At 42.6% G+C, this 19,320-nt stretch overlaps 1 protein-coding gene across 2 annotated transcripts in view; it reads right to left on the bottom strand.

Annotated features, from left to right (window-relative positions):
- Window positions 1-18,989, bottom strand: part of DNAJC3 (DnaJ heat shock protein family (Hsp40) member C3) — a 69,959-nt gene extending 50,970 nt beyond the window's left edge. Inside the window, exon 1 of one of the 2 annotated variants that reach the window (XM_070579080.1) lies at window positions 18,139-18,989. In XM_070579080.1, the coding sequence (XP_070435181.1) occupies window positions 18,139-18,220 (82 nt within the window). In that variant the 5' untranslated portion in view covers window positions 18,221-18,989. Of the gene's footprint in view, window positions 1-15,032; window positions 15,145-18,138 lie in introns of those variants that run through there. The other variant, XM_070579081.1, reaches the window with a different exon arrangement.
- Window positions 18,990-19,320: the final 331 nt, after the last annotated feature.

The following is a 19,320-nucleotide window of genomic DNA, read 5'->3' as shown; positions in this document are numbered from 1 at the left end:
ATTCTAAAGGAAAACATGTTAAGAATATAGTTATCTGCCTCAGTCATTTACTCAGATGAGAAAAGTCACAGAAGCTGAAAAGCGACCTAGAGAACGCAACAAAAAAGCATAAATAGTGCTTCATTTTACAGAATATAAGCAGCTCAAAAATATACCTGTATGGACCTAATCAGTCAAAAGAATGTAACCAGGGGCCAGCCAGGTGGCATAGCGGTTAAGTGTGCACGTTCTGCTTTGGCGGCCTGGGGTTGGCCAGTTTGGATCTCAGGTGTGGACATGGCACCGCTTGGCAAGCCATGCTATGGTAGCCGTCCCACATATAAAGTAGAGGAAGATGGGCACGGATGTTAGCTCAGGGCCAGTCTTCCTCAGCAAAAAGAGGATTGGCAGCAGATGTTAGCTCAGAGCTAATCCTCCTCAAAAAAAAAAGAATGTAACCAGTCTACAAAATATAAAGGAAATTGCACAACACAGTAGTAGTAAAAATATGTTGAACAACAAAATTAGAATTGCTTTGTTAAACTAGAATCTCACTTTAATGAATATTAAAGCATCCATGTAACATTCAAGTACTTACTGAGCAGCTACAATGCACCTAGCACTGTTCCAGGTATTTGGGATAAGTGAGCAAAATAGACAAAAGGCTCTGCCCTCATGGCACCTGACATTATGGTGGGAGAAGACAGACATAAGAAATAAATTACATGGTATTTTAGGTAAAGTACTATGGAAAAAATAGAGCCATGTGAGAGGGGTCATGAGTGCCAGGGATTTCAGTACTACCTAAGGTGGTCAAAGGCGGGCCTCACCGAGAAGTTGACATATGAGCAAAGACTTACCAGAAGGAAGTGAGGAACCCACCATGCAGACATCTAGGAAAAGAGCTTTCCAGGAAGAAGGACCAGCTTGTGGGAGGGCCCTAAGTCAAGAGAATGCCAGCTCTGCTCCAGAAACAGCAGAGAGGCCAGGATGGCTACCACAAAGTCAACAAAGGAGACAGCAGTGTAAGACGAGGTCCTGACAATGTACAGCTTTGGTTTTACTCTGGGTAAAATGGGGAACTACTGAGGAGTTGTGAGTAGAATAACATGATCTGACTGACCAGGCCAATTATCAGCAGGTTGCCTCTCTGCCCTGAATTCATTCTTCAGTACTTGGTTGTAAAAATGGACTGGAGTTTCTAAGCGTTTCTTCTTTACGCTGAGCACAATGTTACACTCTGTCAGGAAAGGGTACTGAAGGGGCACTGCAAGAAGGACACCTTCTGGTTCCCACTGCTGCCTTTACTTTTTTCTGGCTCCTGCTGCCTGGTCTGCCATGCAGCTTCTGTTGCATGGTATGTTTGAGCAGGACATCCAGTGGTGCCCTGCCCCAGCCATAGGCCCAGGGATCTAGTCCCTCAGCCACCTGGCAGCCTTGTCAGACACCATCTCCCAAAGACGACACCATGCACTCCAGGCTTCACACTCACAACAGCACCCAAACTCCCCTCACACACAGGCCATTCAGCCTGGGCTCACCAACACCTAAGAGGGCTGTTTCCTGCTGCCCAGGTACCGTGAACAGCTCTGGCACTGACAACTCAGCAAACTTCTCTACCAGCAAACTTGGGCTGCACCTATACCTTCTCCAGTGAGGTCTTAACTCTAGCATTGAGGAGGCCATCTCCCCTCCAAGTTGGCCCTTCCTTGGGGAATGTCTCTCAGCCTTAGAATATCCTTTAGAGTTTTCTTTACATCTTCCTAGTTACTCTCTTATCCTAACAATTCTTTATATTAAACTTCCTCTTTTAAATTACTGGGTAGTTTCTGTCTCCTGAATGGACCCTGACTTATCCACAATTGGTATTGGGAGTGGTCCCAGGAGACAGATCCACAAAGACAGGATTTGAGGGTTGGTTTGGTCATGCCCTTGAGACTGAGTGCAGTGCTGAGCTCCTTGTCAATGAGAAATAAGATGTTAGTAACCCATGGCAGGTACTGGAATCACAATAATCAAGATACAACTTGTGGGTGACAGTAATGAAGGGCTAACCGAAGCACATGCCTTGGAAACCCAAGTGGCTGCTACACTCGACTGTAAGGGCAGTAATGATAAAATAAGGACTGTGATGTGCAGTGAATTCTTCTGAGCACAGTAGTGCACTTACAGAGAGAAAATAACAAGCTCAGGTTTCTCAGCTCAAGCCACAGTCTGAGAGTTTCCTTGGTAGCCCTAAAACAACCTCTTTTTTTTTGTGGCCACAAAGCTGATTTAGCTGGAAAAAAACACACACACAAAATTTAATTTTGAGAGTTGTGGAATTAAAACATTAGTTGAATTCATAGTCTCGCCAAGTTTCTTGCATGAAATTTAGGGTATGAATTAGTAAAGAATGGGATCCTAAAACTTAGAATGAAGAACTGGCTGGACCCGGATGAAACTGACCAACTTTGAACCTCTAAGTCCTTCTGAGCCACCCTAACCATTCCTGTTGTCACTAGACAGGTAGAGACTATGAGCCCAAAAAATAGCTTGCACACCAAAGAATTGCAAGACTTTGCTGATAAACTAGGGACGTGTGTGGGAACGGATTTTAAAGGCATTAGACCAAGGAGAGTGGACTAGAACACTAAATCCGGTCTAATTCATTGATATGTGCCCACTTACCAGAGCAGAGGTTAGCAAACTGTTTTTATAAATGCAATTTTACTAGAACACTACCATGCCCATTCACTACATATTGTCCATGGCTGCTTTCACGCTACAATAGCAAAGTTAAGTAGCTCTGACAAAAACCAAATTGCCCACAAAACCTAAAATATTTACTATCTGACCCTTTAGGAAAGATTTGCCAACTCCTATACTAGAGATCCCAGATTTAACATATTAGCTCATGCAGCTGGAAGTGGCTCTAACAACTTACTTGATTGGCTGACTGAAACTTGGACTCAAAAATGGCCTATATTTAATAAGGCTGAGAATCCAGAGTTTCCCTAGCTTGATAAGAAGGCTTATCCAAAGGCTTAGAGAGAGAGAAATGTTGTTGAACTTCTCCTATGTGACCTACACACCAACCTCCCACCTAAGTTCCATGAGAGGGCCCAGGAGACACTCCTCCTTTACTAAGGTGTTGAGGAATATATTAGTGAGGGACTACCCGCAACCTTTTCAAAGCTCTGTGGTCACTTCCCTTTGCAGGACAGGTATGACTATAGGGGATGTCACCACTGAGATGGGCTTTCTGGTTTCAATGGGGATGATGGGGTCCTGGAGTAGCAGAAGACTAAGTAGCAGCACTTAACCATCACAAACTAGGTAGGCACATCAACTGTCAAAGGCATCTGCTACTGAGGAGACTCTTAATCATCAGGTGGATAAAATGATGTTCTGTGGATGTCAGTCAACTTCCTTCACCACTACGTCAGTGCTTGTGCAAAGGACCCATGAACAAAGTGGAAACTATGAATGGGCTCAAAAACACAAACTACTTCTTACCAAAGCTGATCTGACTGAAGCTACTGTTGAGTGCCTAATCTGCCAACACCAGAGACCAACCTTAAGTTCCCAATATGGCACCATGGAGTGCAGGCGGGTGGGGGTGTACCAGCCAGCTACCTGGTGGCAGACTGATTATACTTGTTCTTGTCCATAATGGATCATCTTCACATATTTAGGATATGGATTTGCCTGTAACGCTTCTGCAAGCACTACCATTGACAGATTCACAGGATGCATTATTCACCATCATGGCATCCCATACAGCTTTGTATCTAATCAAGAAACTCATTTCACAGCAAAGGAAGTATAGCAATGTGCTCATGCTCATGGAATTAACTGGTCTTACCACATACTCCATCACCCAGAAGCAGCAAGCCCATTTGAAAAGTGGAATGGCAGCATCAGCTGGGAGACAAAAACCTGAAAAATTATTTTACAGGCTGCAGGTTACGACAGACTATGATATGGTGCTATCTCCCCAACAGCCAGAATACATGGGTCCAGGAATCAAGAAGTAGAAGTGGGAGTGGTTCCTCTCATTATTACACCTAATAACCCACTTACAAAATGTTTGCTTCCAGTCTTGGCAACTTGAGCTCTGACTGTTCGGAGATCTTAGTCCCCAAAGGGGAAATGCTTCTATAAGAGGACACAACAATGGTTCCAGTGATTTTAAAGGTGAGACTGCCACCTCACCATTTTATACTCCTTATGCCACTGAAACCAAAGGGCCAAAAAAACAAAAAAGGTTAATCTACTGGCTGGAGAAACTGATCTCAATTAGTAAGGAGAACCAAGGGTTGCTGCTAATACAATGGTGGCAAAGAGGGCTACATCTGGAACCTAGAGGATTCTCTAGGGTCTTAGTAACTCCATGCCCAATACTAAAGCTTAATGAAAAACTACATCAACCAAAAAACAGAACAATTAAGCACTAGACCCTTCAAGAATGAAAGTTTGGGTCACGCCATTAGGTAAAGAAGTGCGAGTAGCTGAGGTTCTAGCTGAGGTCAGGAGAAGTATGCATCAGGTAACTGAAAAAGGAAGCCATATATATCAACTACAACCTCATGATCAATTATAGACACAAGGACTGCAGTAGCTTTGCATAGTTTCTCTTTGTTTATTATACATGGGTTTATTTGTACATATAGTCAATCCTCACAATTCACAGATTCTGTATTTGTGAACTTGCCCACTCACTAAAATTCATTTGTAACCCCCTACAATTCATTTGTAATCCTCGAATTAATTCTCAGAGCGCGTTGGCAGTTATTTGCAGACATGTGCAAGTGCAGAATGGCAAAACACTTGAGTCACTCAAAGTGCACAGTCCCAGCTGAAGTCAAACAATGTGATGCTCTGCCTTCTTGTTTGCGCTCTCACATTATAAACAAGTGTCCTTCCACAGTATACTTAGTGTCACATTTTTCACATTTTTGTGCTTTTTGCTGGTGATTTCACTGTTTACAATGGCTCCTGAGTATAGTGCTGTCTCGTGTTCCTAAGGATAACAGGCTGTGATGTGCCTTTCAGAGAAAATATATGTGTTAGATAAGCTTCATTCAGGCATGAACGATACTGCTGTTGGCCATGAGTTCAATGTTAATAAATCAACAATATATTAAGTGAGATATTTTTAAACAGAAATATACATAAAACGAGGTTATGTTTTGATCTGTTGACAAAAATATAGTGACCTGAGGACTTGCAGGATCTTAACCCTGTATTTCCTCCTAGGAGCAATAGTTCAATATTTGCTAATTCAGTGTTCACAATGACATTATGGAACATAACTACCATGAATAATGAGAAACAACTATACTAATCATATTTTCTCTAATTCCCATTTTTATTTTATATACAAGTTGTTGGAATTAATGATTTAGTCTTTATATAACTGAATACTGAGTGTGACAGTGATGGAATAAGAGCAGTAATTAATACAGCCAGCAAGGGACACAATGACTGCTGGAACTGTGTCTTCTCAATTGGTGTACAGATGAAAATTTCTTCACTATTTATAAGAAGAATAGCTGTATCTTCTTAGATAAAAAACAGAGTTGTTTTGCTGTACTGGATGTACACTTCAAATGTGCGTAGAAGGGTACATATGGAAGCTAAGCAGCCAAGGCATTTCTCTTTTACAGTGAACGTGATGTTAAGCTTTTCAGGGTGTTAAAGGGACATTGCAGGAAAAAGAAATCAGAACAATCATCACTTGGGAGGGTGGGAGAAAGGACTGCGAAGCAGCAGGAAGGAACTTTCTGGGATGCTAATAATGTTCTAATCTTGACAGAGGTGTGGGTTACACAGTTATATGTAGTTACCAAAACTCAGCAAATATATACTTAAAATATGGACATTTTATTGTATATAAATGTACATCCAAAAAAAGCTACTGATGATATGCATGTTAAAGTATTTAGGGGCATGTATACTGATATTATTTTCAAATGCATTTTAAAAAAAGAATTAATGGAGAGAAATGCCCAGATGGATATATGTTAAAATCAAGTACAGTAATTACATTAATGGTAAAATCTAGGTGATGGGTATCAGAGTGTACACTAAAAAAATGTTTCAGCTTTTCAAAATGTTTAATAATAAACATTTTGGAATAGTTGGTAAAATATACAATATAATAAGTGTTATGATGGGAGGAATACACACAGTGCTTTAAGGGCACAAGTTAAGGCACCTAACACCTATAGTTTAAATAAAATTTAAAATTCAATTTCTTAGTCACTATAGGCAGTTTAACTGCTAGATAGCTAGTGGCTACTGTATGGAACAGCATGGATGGTACAGAACATTTCTCATCATCAAAGAAAGTTCTAGTGGTCAGCGCTGGAGGGAGGGGGATCCCTGAGGTCTCAGGAAAAACGGAAAGGATACCACGTATGTGAAAAGGCTGAAGAGGGAAACCAACATTCTAAACACAAAGAGCATCATATTTAAATCCCAAGAAATCAGAGAATTAATGAGACTTTCGGAGAAATTAAAGTCCAGTATTTTAGCTGGCTCTCCTCTCCATCACGATTTAATTATTCTGAAGTGGGTCACTTTTACTGCTAGGTGATTCTAGTAAACAGCCAGAAGGAGAAGAAACCAATAAGGTATCTGTTACAATAATCCAGGTGACATGATGGTGACCTAACTGTGGAGGAGGAGGAGTGGAAACAGAAAAAAATAGGCTGCTTAGAGAAATATAAGGAGAAAGACTGCACACAGCTTATGTTGACTGGATGTGGGGGTTAAGTGAAGAAAAAGCAGGAGTCCAGGAGGATACGCAGAGCAACGATTGAAGCAGTTGCCTGCCATTTCAGGCATCAAAAGCAACTGAATTCCTTATTTCATCTACTATAGCAAAAAGCTGAATGAAATTCACTTTATCTTGCTATTTGCCCTATTAAACAAAGTAGCTTTTTCAGCTTTTCATATTCCTAGTCTGCAGTTTCTGTGTAGTGTCTCATTACCTTGTCTGTCTTTTGGAACCCTCTATACTAGGAAGGAAGGGAGAAAAAGGAGCGAGGGAAGGACGAAACTCTAACTTGATCGTTTCAAAAACTTAGGGTCCTGCAGAGCCCTGTTTGTTTTAGACAACAATGTGAAGATGTCTAGCCTATTCAAGAGTGTGTGGGTAACATATGGAGAACTTGGTTTGGGGTTTTCAGTGGGCTAGGAAAGCACTTTATTTTTTCCCCTTTAAAATGAGGACATAGGCTCCTGCTCTGTGAAAACTCATTATACAATAGAGATTTGGAAACTGATTATATTCACATAGTGAGGGTCACCTGTAGTTCCATGCAATGACATACCATATCCAAAAATATACCCTGCTTTTTGTAATGAAGATTATGGAAGCTAATTTGTTTCATTTAACAAATGTTACTGAATATATATTATGCGTGAAACTGTGGCCATAACAGAGATGAGTAAGTGAGGCAGTGAGGATCCCCTATGGGGCTTCATCCATTTATGAGAATGCCCTAGCCGGAAGGGTTCTCATCACTGACTGGAGAGAGCCAGGCTGCCTCCTAGTATTCCACTGGAGTCTCTGCCACATACTGAAGCATTCACAGAATATATAATAGGAAGCACTCGAGTGAATTCAAAATAATCTTGCAGCAGAGGATGCAAGTATAGATGAAACAAGATTGGCAAGTGTTGATCATTTTTGAAGCTGAGTGACAGTACACAGTGGAATATGATATTATTCTCTCTACTTTGGTATGTTTTTAAGATTTTCCAAAATCAAGTTTTTTAAAAATTTAAATCCCTTCAGTGAAGAGAAAACTGGCTGATAAAAATTACCTCTTACATCAAAAAATAATGTTTTGAAGAAAGTAAACCACAGAGACTACTACATCAAGACAGCCAACTAAGCACATGGGCCTACCTGCCAACGTGGTCAAATCTTAGAAATGATAGAAGCTATTTAAAGAGATAAACGCATAACCTTGCTGGGGGGAAAAAAAGTGTTTTAAGAAGAGGGCCATCAAAAAAACAGAAATTTTAGGGGCCAGCCCAGTGGCATGGTGGTTAGGTTCATGCACTCTGCTTCAGCAGCCCTTGGTTGGCAGGTTCAGATGCCAGGTGCGGACCCAGACACCAGTCATCGGGTCACACTGTGGTCGCATCCCACATACAAAGTGGAGGAAGATTGGCACAGATGTTAGCTCAGCGACAATCTTCCTCAAGCAGAAAGAGGAAGATTGGACACAGGTGTTAGCTCAGGGTCAATCTTTCTTACAAAAAAGAAAAAAAAATGTTTAGATAAATTCTCAAAAAATAAAAAGGGCTGGACTGGATTGGTGGGCAAAATCACATCCAAACACCCTCCCAGGGGAAGTGTGCTGTGAGGTGGCTGCAGTTCTCTGTGTGCTCCAAAGTCTGATACAAGGAAAAGGAAGGGACGCTGGGGATTTCCCAGCCTCCAGTCAGGCTATCAGCTTTCTCCCACAATCAGCATTCAAAGACTGGCAATGAGCAATTCTGAAATGCAAAGATCATAAAATCAATCCTTAAAAAACTAACACCAAATAAGAGAATTAAGGAAACAAAATTAGTCTTTGAGTTAAAACATGAAGGGGAGAGAGGGCATCCTGAATAACAAGAAGCCTCCAGCATGCCAAAATATGACCACAAAAGCGCACAGGGCTTGGGTATGACCACGTTCAACTTCAAGGAATCAAAAGGTGGCTCCAGCATGTTAAGACGGATAAAGGATGTAGGCAAGACAGATCACATTGGGCCACGCAGATCATGGTAAGAAACTTAGATTTTATTCTAAGTGCAAAGGGAGGTCATTAGAATGGGTTTTAGCAAGGAACTGACTATCTGATTTACATTTTAAAAAGATCACTTTGGCTGCAGTGTGGAAAACAGACTGGAGGAAGGCAAGAATGGAAAGAACTGTGGTGGAAAGAACTAAGGATAGGGAGCTGCATTACAGTAGGTATATTACGATTTCATGTATGCTTTAAAAAGAAGATATAATAAGTATTTCTGTATTGTTAAACTTTTTCCAGTAAGAATGTATTCATGTACTACTTAGATAAAAATTTAACAAACTAGAGTGAGGAATGTATTTTGTTAAAGATGTTGCCAATTAAATAATCACATGCAATTGAAAACTCTTAAAGAATAATTGTAAACACTATAGACATATCATATTTTACTGTGAAGTAGCCAATTAAGTCAGGAAAGAAAAGAAAAATAAACTTGCCTCAAATCTTTTTGTTAAACTATAGTTTAAAGGTATAGCATCATAATATCAGATATTGCAGGGAATATAGGTGATACAGAATCTAAAATTTAAAACAGTCCTTATGTTTTATAGATACTAAAATATTTAAGAATGAAATGATGGCATGTGTGATACGTTACTAAAATATTTATGAATGAAATGATGGCATGTGTGATATGTTTCAAAGTAATCCATGGGTATGGATGAAAGAAGATCAGTCATTAGTTGGTAACTGTTAAACCTGAGAGATGAGTACAATCTCCACTTTTGTAAATGTGTGAAATTTTCCATAATAAAGTTTTATATTAAATCCTCTTCAGGGATTAGAGATGGGGAAATTAAAACAGTTAAAGAGTTAAATTCATTTTGATTTTTTAAGGATAATTTCTTATATAAACATTTACAGTTCCTAGTGTAAAATATTGCACATCACTCTTGGAGAGAGAAATGTGTACAGAAACTGTTGTAAAATTAGACTAGAGAATGAATGTGGGATCAAATAAGAATGGTGGAAGTGCTGTGACTGGGCTATGGAACAATCCAGCCTATCCCAGTAAGCACAATTAATTATAGGAGCATGTTGATGGATACCTGTGTGCTCTCAAAATGTGGGGAGTGGGGGAGAGTCTTCAAAATAGCATGAAGATTTCAAACATTTCCCTATTACATTTTCTCAAAGGGGAGATCAGACCAATGCACTGAATAGAGGATTCCAGAGTGCCTGAGGAGGGAAGAAATTCAGGCAGAAGATAAACCATTAGTCAAAGTGCTTTCCTCATCTAACCATGAAAATGTTTAACAAGAAAGATGCTACACAGAAGAATTAAGAACCTACTATGTGCTGGATACTTTCAGTGTCTTTATTTCACTTCATTTTCACAACAACCCTAGAAAGTAAACATCTTTCATACTTTTATAACTCAGGAAACTGAGGCTCAAAGAAGTTATCCATCCTGCCTGAAGACTCAGAGTAACTGTCAAAACAAGATGCAATTCCACAGCCCAGCTTTCTTTTCAGCACAGCACACCATCCTTTTCCCCACATAAACCAAGCCAAGCTTTCCACAGTTACTAATCCTTGGATGTTCCACTCACTCAACCCATCATTTAATGTAACATTTTAGCCACAATTGTTTCCAACCTCACAGGTTGAACCTGAAGTCCAGCGGAAGGGAAGAATGCATTTGCAAAGTTCTTTGAACTGCTATGTCAGGCCAGACATTCTTCACTGAGAGTCCTCGAGGTTTCCTGCTCCACAGTGCTTGGACAGAACTCTGCCCTTGTCCCTCACCTGACCGGCCCTCCCTCCGCCACTTCCTCACAGCACCCTCCAATGGCCCCTTCTCAACAACCTGCCACAATTAGTGCGTCCCACTAGCAGGTGTGCCAGAACTACCCCCAGGGCTTGGAGGCCACCGTCAACTCCCAGACTAACTTGGAGCTCTACGTCTCCTATGTCTACCTGTGCATGTCTTACTAATTTGACCCTGATGGTGCGGCTCTGAAGAACTTTCCCAAATATTTTCTTCACCAGTATCCTGAGAAATTGATGAAGAAGCTGTAGAAGGAGGTGGCCGAATCCCGAATTCTTCGGGTTGTCAAGAAACCAAACTGATGCCTGGGAGAGCCAGTTAAACATGATGTGTGATGATCAGGAGAGCCAGCTGAATGCTATGAAGTGTGTGTTACACTTGGGAAAATGCATGAATCAGTCACTACGGTACAACTGGTCACTGACAAAAACAACTCCCACTTGCATGACTTCACTGAGACGCATTACCTGAACAAGCAGGTGAAATCCATCAAAGAACTGGGTGATCACATAACCAGTTTGCACAAGATGGGGGCCCCAGGATCTGGCATGAGAGAGTAACTCTTTGACAATCATACACTGGGAAGACAGTGACAACAAGAGCTAAGCCTTAGGCTAGCTTCCCATAGCCACAGAGCTGAGTTCCCTGGTCACCAAGGCAGGGCATGCAGGATGGGGCTACCTTTACCTTTTCTCTAAGTTGTACCAAGACATCCATTTAAGTTCTTTCATTTGTAGCATTCCTTCAAATAAACTAATTTGGTACTTCCCCTCCCCCCCAAAAAAAGTTAAGTCATACTGTCATCCCAAAGGTTGAGTTACCCTTCAAACTAAATTTCTGTTGCCTTCTAGGATTAAAAGAGGTATCCAGCATCTCTCAGTCCCTTCTGAATAAAACTTAGATCTCTATTATGTAATACCATCTCCTCTTTGAAAATTTTCTTTGGCGCACCTTGGTCACATTTCCGCAACAGAACACACCACAATGTAAGGAAGGGTTGGTTGCACAGGCCCCTTTCTCCCGGCAAGAGACAGTGTGCCTCCTACCTGGAATCTTCCCTTACCTTCCTCCAAATCCAGCCCCATGCTGCTCCCAGAGCAATTCTTCCAAAATGCACTCCTAATAAAAATTCTGTAGTATTTTCACATGGCTGGCTAGATTCAATCTGAATCCCTCCAGATATAAAGGCAAACAAGATCCTTCATGATCAGGTCCCGCAGTGTGTGTCCAGTCTCATCATCCCTCACTCCTCCACCTCTTACTTCATACTCCTATAACATAATCAACTCATTGGACTTCCCTGAACATAACTATGTTCTTATGCTGCATCCCTTTGCACTTGCTGTTCCATGAAAAGGCCATCTCCACTTGCTCACCTGGAAAATTCTACTCCTCCATCAGGATGCTGCCCTCAAATGCTGGCTCCTTTGTGAAACTTTCCCTAACTACTTCAGTGAGAGGGTGGGAAAAAGCCCCTTCTGTGCTCCTCCTATACCTGGCATCCCCACACTCTCAAGTACACGACTTCACTTTGCAAAACCACGGTCTCAATATATTGACCTTCATAGTTTACCTGCCTCTCACAACTCCAGGCTCCCTAACCTAGATCAGAAGCAAGTTTGACAGGAGAAACTCTCTTTTCTTCTTTATATCACCCAGCTCAGTACCTTGTACAAAGTGAGCACTCAGTATTTATTGAATGAGTGTAACTATTTTCCTTCTTACTTAAACATATTGTAATTCAAGAGAATAACAGAATCTGACATACATAATAACAACTATCAAATCAAACTGATACTACCAAAGATTCATAATGACAATAATATTTAAAAAAAATTATTTGTAAATTGTGGCTGTTTTTGCAATATCTCAACTCTATTTTGAGCTATGGATAATTTTTATTCCTTTGCCACATCCTGGGAGGCAGTGACACCAAGAGGTTCTCCTATTTTCTGAGTAAACATCACGCCATTTCCTAATCAGCATTAAACAATAGGTCTCTCCTTAGACAAGCATAATCATAGGTCAGCAAAATATTCAGGAACGGCAAGGAAAAAAGGTGAGGAAGTTAAGTCTTTCATTATAGTTAGTATTAGAATCTGTCATATTTTGGAAAGCAAAAAATAAAGAATTTTAAGAAACTTAAAGTTGAGGGTTTCAAAGTATGATGAGGTGAGAGTAAAAATCAAGACTGGAAAAACAAGCCTGAAAAAGGCAAGAACTAGTGGTCAAAGATACTAAGGTTCAAGCCAAGGCCAGATGACAGAGCCAGTAGCAAGCCCGGGGTGGTTATGCAGGTTGGAGCACTTAGAATGTGAGGGAGAAAGAAAACCCTAAGATCATTCTACAAAGGAGCAGGAGGGAAAAAAGACAAAGTACTGTCTATAAAATATCCGACCTGAATCCAACATCCAAGCAGGATGGGGCAGAGTCTGAAAGAAGTCTCACGGCAGAAACACAGAAAACAGTAGAATCAGGCTGCAGAAAGACAGCTGGAATTTCATTATCTTAGCAATTCCATAGTCAATTGAGGACCAATCACAAAATGGTTTCAATAAAAATACACTGAGCTGGAAACCCTAAGAATCTCTCTCCAATCGCGCTGACCTAAAAAGTGGTTTAGTCTACACAGCCAAACTGAAAGGAAGAAAAGCCCAAGCAGTTAAGTACATCTGAACAAGGACATCTGAACAATGTCTGCACTAAAATCTTCCTGAATGAACTAGGAAAATAAAATCTATTCTATAACTATGTTTGCTCAATTTCAACGGATATTAATTAACTGTCTTTGCTTCAATTAACTGTGAAGGCATAAATGTTGCTATAGGATTCCTTGCTCAAGCAGTTTCAACCTGGATAGTTTAGGAAAGTCCTTGCAAAAAACAAACCAAATAATCAACTTCATTCATCCATTTAAAAAATATTTACTGCACATCTACTTCATGTCAACATGTTTTAGGTACAGAGATAAGAGCTCTTTCCATAAAGCTTATATTCTAGAGGGAACAGATAGACAATAAAAATAAGGGAGATAATTCTGACAGAGAAGGTAAAGGGAGAGTATTAACTAAAGGAGAGAGTGCTTTTTACACTGTATCAGGGCAGGCCTCTCTGAAAGGTCTCAGAGAAGACCTTTCCAGACTGTGAGAACACCAAGAATAAAGACCCTTAGTCAGAAATGAGCTTGGCATCTGAAGCAAAAGTTGATGTGGTAGGAGCCCAGCGAGGGGAAAATTAAGATGAAAAGAGGTATAAGTAAATAGGAATCAGATAAGCAAAGCTTCGCAGTATTAGTGGAGTCATGTGTTGAGGAGAGAACAGAAGATAAGGAAATAGAGACTGCCAACAATTCTTTAAAATTCTGCTGTCCAGAGAAGCAAAGATACAGTTCAGTAGCTGAAGAGACATATAACATCAAAGCGCAGTTTAAGATGGAAACACTAGAGCACACTGAAGTGCTGATGTCAATGATCCAGCAGAGGAAGAAAGTGATGACACATGAGAGAAATGATAATTGCAGGAGCAATATTTTCAGAAGATGCGAGAAAACGGAATCCAGAGCATAAGTATAGGAATTGGATTTTTCCAGGAATAGAGATGCTTTATCCATTTTAATATAAGAAAAGTAGTAGAGTGGGTACAGATATGGGTAGGCTAGTGAATTTAGTGGTAGAAAGAAGAAACTGCTGATAGCTTTCATTTTCTCAATAAAGACAAGATCTAAAGGAATAAGGTAAAGGAAGAGAGGAGAGGGGGTTTAAATTGGAGATTTAGGAAAGAGCAAAAGATCTAAAATACTGATTTTCAAGAACAGACATACTAGGGAATTATAGGAACATTGGCAGTATTGAGTGTGCATTTGAAATTGAGGTTATATGTTTAAAACGAGACCAGTTGGCAAGGTTATCTCCATTTTTCTCCATCCATGTTCACCTGTGAGGTACAACAAACATGTTGGCCAAGTTGGATTTAATCACTGTCAAATTTTGCCAAGTGAATAAAACAAAAGAATACAGGAACAAGGAGACTAAAGAGTGTTTGCAATGGAATGACTACAAAATGGACCACCAAATCTAAACTGAGAAAGGAGGGAAGAGGACATGGATGATTCACAAAGCATGACTTATACCCCCAAGTGGTCTGTAAACTCAACGAAAAAACCGTGAGTTCTATACCATGCATACCTTACCCAAGAGCACTACAGCATAAGCCTCTGCTGAATGATTAGAGTCTTCCCCATATTCCAGAACTCCACATGACACAATCTCATCAGATTTTTTTTTTGAAAGCAGCTTTCTAAAGATCTCGAAAGAAAAACAAATCTATAGTTGAAATGTTTCAGTTCTAAAGAGCAGGTGACTGGGTTCCCATGATATTTCCATATAAACAAAGATTAACTGCTCAATAATCAAAGGAAAACTATGGCAAAAGAAATTAAACTTAACCACAATTAATTCACTTCATATGGGAAAACAGAGCCTACTTACTACAGGGCATCCCATCTCAGAAAACTCCCCCTGTCCCATAGAATGAAACTACTGCATTTCCAGGCACCCACTCAGCAAACGCCAACTAGTCAAGTGAATTGGAACTTTGACACTACTGCCAACTATGACCTCATTAAAAATAATTTAAAATAATTCCAGAAGCTATCTGACCATCTGCTAGAATATTTAGTTTATATAAATTACTGAAAGTCACTCATTTTCCCTACTTTATTTATTCTTTCTATATTTAAATAATGTCAAGAAAATCCTACAGGAGACAAAACATACTTTTAGTAGGTTAGGTTCATATAAAAAGTATCACTGGGGCCAGCCTGGTGGCATAGCGCTTAGGTTCGCACGTTCTGCGCTGGTGGTCTGGGGTTCCCCAGTTGGGATCCCGGGCGCAAACCTCGTACTGCTTGGCAAGCCATGCTGTGGTAGGTGTCCCACATATAAAGTGGAGGAAGATGGGCACGGATGTTAGGTCAGGGCCAATCTTTCTCCAAAAAAAAAAAATTATCACTATCTTTTATACTTAAGGATTTTCAACTATTCTTTTCCCTATGGTCAAATATATGATTTAGTCAGGTCAGGTCAGTGAAATAAAGAAAAACTGGGTCCAGCCAGCATGTTAAGGAAGAAAAATATATAAATGAAGGTTTGGTTCCCAGGCTGTGTTCCTAAATTAGACAAACATTTTTAAATTAGAAAAAAATAGGCTAACTAATTACTGGCGACACTCTCCATCCTATGCAACTCTTTGTGTCACATTTATTCTTCTCACTCCCATTCTCCATTCTTTCTTCTCTCTCCAAGCCTCAGGCTGAGTAGTGAAATCATGCGGACCTGAATGCCTCCTGGAGGACCGTGAGGTTACTGAACTCAGACACAGAAGTTATTTGGGAAAACAGGAGCTAACAGTCTGCTAATGCAAGTCAGAGGTTCTTTCTTATCGTCATATCCTCATCACCACACGGAATGTCTAGTACGTAACAAACATGTAATTTCATTCCTCTATGTAACTTATTGCATCAGTGATTCTCACTAGCGGTTTCTTTTTAGAAATGCAAAATTTCATGTCCCACCCAGATCTACTGAATCAGAAACTCTGGGAGTGGGGCCCAGCACTCGGTTTTAAAAAGCCCTGCAGGTGAAATTCTGATGCACACTCAAATTTGAGAACCACTGTGTTAAACATGCCAGGAAACCACCTTCCTCTTCATTACTGCTGGTGGCAAAAAAATTAAAAAAGGCTGATTTTTCTCAGCTGCTACCACTTACAAATTCTTGGGCCCACAGGATGCTGTCAACCACTTCTGTCTCCAGCCTGCACACAAGATGAACTTTAGAGTCAAATAACTTGAGTTCAGCTTATGGCCCTTAAAGTTAACAGCTATGTGACCTTAAACAAGTTAAACCCTTGAAGCCTCAGTTCCCTCATCTGTAAAGCAGGAATAATATCAGATACTTCCATGAACAAGACAGCTTACAGAAAGGTGCCTGGCACATAGCTCACCTTCACTAAATTTAAGATCTTCCTTTCTTCCTACCACCTTTCTTCCCTATACAGAAAAATGTCTCCTCTACAGAAAAGCTTTCTAATGAGGTTTTTCTCATGAAAAATACCACAGGAGAGAAGTGAAGGGTTAAAGTCCTCCAGAATCATAAACAGAACAGCAATTATAAAAAAGGTAGTCCAAATGTTAGTGGGGAAAGCAAACCATACAAAAATGTGCACCTTTGTAACTTTAAAAAAAATTGGTATTTTCATAGGCAACTTTCTCTTAAGTGGTCGAAAGAAATCATTAATGGTAACCGGACACAAATGCTACACTTGGGGGGAAGGTAGCACTAAAAAAATGCAGGAGAACTGGAATATATGACCCGTATTAAAGTGGTCCAGGCATTCAAATTCCAATTCCCTAGACTTTCTGGGGCAGCCTCACTGTCAACATCTTTGTCCCAACGTTATCACACGACACGTTCTGATTTTGGTTCAAAAAAACATATGGTCCCCAGGAAAACCAAAAAAAAAAAAAAAAAAAAACCACTGCCATGAATGAGAACTAAAAATTGGACAGGATTACTTTTTTTTAAAAAAAGTTGAGAATTTTTAGTGGATTTTACAAGAAACCATTCCCAACCTCAGCGCCTCCCTCCAAACCTAACATCAAGTCTCATATTAAAATGTTTAATTTGACCTCCTTGACTACTAACCGTTTTCGAAGGGATGAAAATAGATCAGTGCATGTGATGTGTCATTATCCTCGAATATTTCACACAGTAACCAAGCTAGGAGCATTCGTTCAACTGGCATTTTCAGCTTTAATTCTCACTCCTCCCGCTGACATCTAAGACGGGACAGCCCTCTATTTCTGCTATCCTGTTAGGGGAGCCAACATTCCAATCTGTAGGTCTGGAGAGAAGTTTACGCGTTCGTACTTTTTGAAGGGGACCTTGTTTTCAGAGAACTCGGAACAGGAAAGCCAGCTCTAAGTTGAATGACACCGTGCTGGGAGTTGTAAAACCACAAACTTAATTGCCTGGCCTTTCCGGCGCTTGAGATCCAGCCCCGGCTCCTTAACGCACCAACCTAACAACTTCCATACACGACGCAGAGTAGAGTAACAGGATGGTCACCCACTTTGAACAGGCAACTGTCCCCTCCGGCTCACCCAGCCGGACATCCCCGCCTCCCCCGGAACTCCAGGGCGAAAGATGCCTCCCCTTTGGCCACCTTTACCGCCTCCTCCCAGTAGCACTGACCAACAGGGTCCCCAAGGCGCCAAGCGAAGGTCCCGAGCGAGGCCAGGACCCGACGGCTGCCCAAGTCTCCGCGTCCCAGGACGCCCCAGAAGTCGCTGCCCGGGGCCCCGCTGCCCCGGACCCCTTCGCTCCCGCTCCTGACTCCAAACCCTCCAGGCACCTCTGCCCCGGACAAACCCGGAACACGGCGCCGGCCCCCGCCCAGGGGCGGGCTCAGGCCCAGCCGAGCCCCGGAGTCCCCGGCTCCCACTGCACGGCCCGGCCGCCCCGAGGCTCGCGCCCGGGCGCAAGAGGGGAAGCGCCGGGGGCCCGGCTCCGACCAGGGCAGCACAGGACTCACCTTCGTACTGCAGGTCCACCAGGACCAGCAGGAAGGGGAACACCGAGCCCAGCCGGCTGGTCACAGAGCCGGGGGCCACCATGTCCGAGGGCGCGGGCGCTAAGGAGGAGCAAGGGTGCGGGGCCCAGCAGCCCCCGCCGGCGCTCAAGCGGCAGCTGCGCCCGCTCGCCGTCCGCTCTCGCTCGGGCCTAAGGGGCGGCCGGCGGCCAGCGGAGGAAGGCAGCGGTGGGCGGGGCCCGGGCGACGCTACTCCCCGGGGCGCCGCCGCCGTCCAATCGCCTTCTTCCCGGCCGCTCTCCTACTGGGCTCGCCGGGGTCGTGGTTCGCGCTGATAGGCTGCGGAGGCCGCCGCCCCGCCCCGTCGCTGATAGGATAACGTGGAAGCACGAAACGAGGCTGCGTCCGCCGGCCGTGGAGCTGTCAGAGACCTCCAAACCGCCGCGGCCGGCCGCCGAGTCCGCATGCGCAGGCCGCGAAGGCCTTTTTGGGTCGGTCCCGGCGCGCTAGGACAGCCTGGAGGAGGATTTCTGCCAGGCGGCGTCTTCCGGTGTGCTGTTCCGAGAGGCGAGCGAGGCCGCCGCGCCCGAATGAGGAGGCCAAAGCTGGTCCCAGGAAGGCTGAGGGGAGCTTTAAAGCGCCTAGAAGGGAGGTGTCGGAAAGGACCGGGGAGCACGACGAGTCACAGAGTCTGCTACCCCGCGCTGCGCGTCTGGGAACAAACACGGGCTGAACCGGAGAGTGCGCGGGAAACGGTCGGGAGAAGCTGGGCTGGGTGAAGTAGGAGGAGCTGATGGAGCCCCAAGCGCTGCAGGGCCTACTAGAGAGAAGGGCTTTAGTGACCCGTGGCAGGTAAGTGAGCTTGGCTTGGAAGCTTGGGGACCCCCTCCCCGCGACAGTCAAGCGGACCGGTGTGTCCAGAAAAGAAAGCAATTCTGAAAGATTCTGTGAAGAAGAAACCAGGGAGGCAGAGAGTTCTTGAGAGGGCAGCCAACGTCAACCGCAAGGAGAAACGAGAGAGACCCATTAGAATGGAGCTTGCATCCTGTGCTCGTCAGGGAAAACTTGAAGAAGATTAAGTTCAAGTTGCTCCATCTGGCGTTGAGTTTGTGGACGACCGCTTGCCCTGGCGTCCCCGCAAAACCCAACATGCCCTACACCTGCGATGTTTTACCTGCTGTTAAG

This window comes from Equus przewalskii, chromosome 16 (assembly GCF_037783145.1).
Source record: "Equus przewalskii isolate Varuska chromosome 16, EquPr2, whole genome shotgun sequence".
NCBI classification, from domain to species: domain Eukaryota; kingdom Metazoa; phylum Chordata; class Mammalia; order Perissodactyla; family Equidae; genus Equus; species Equus przewalskii.
The sequence above is the reverse complement of the archived record's forward strand: the minus strand, read 5'-3'. Positions and strand labels throughout refer to the sequence as shown.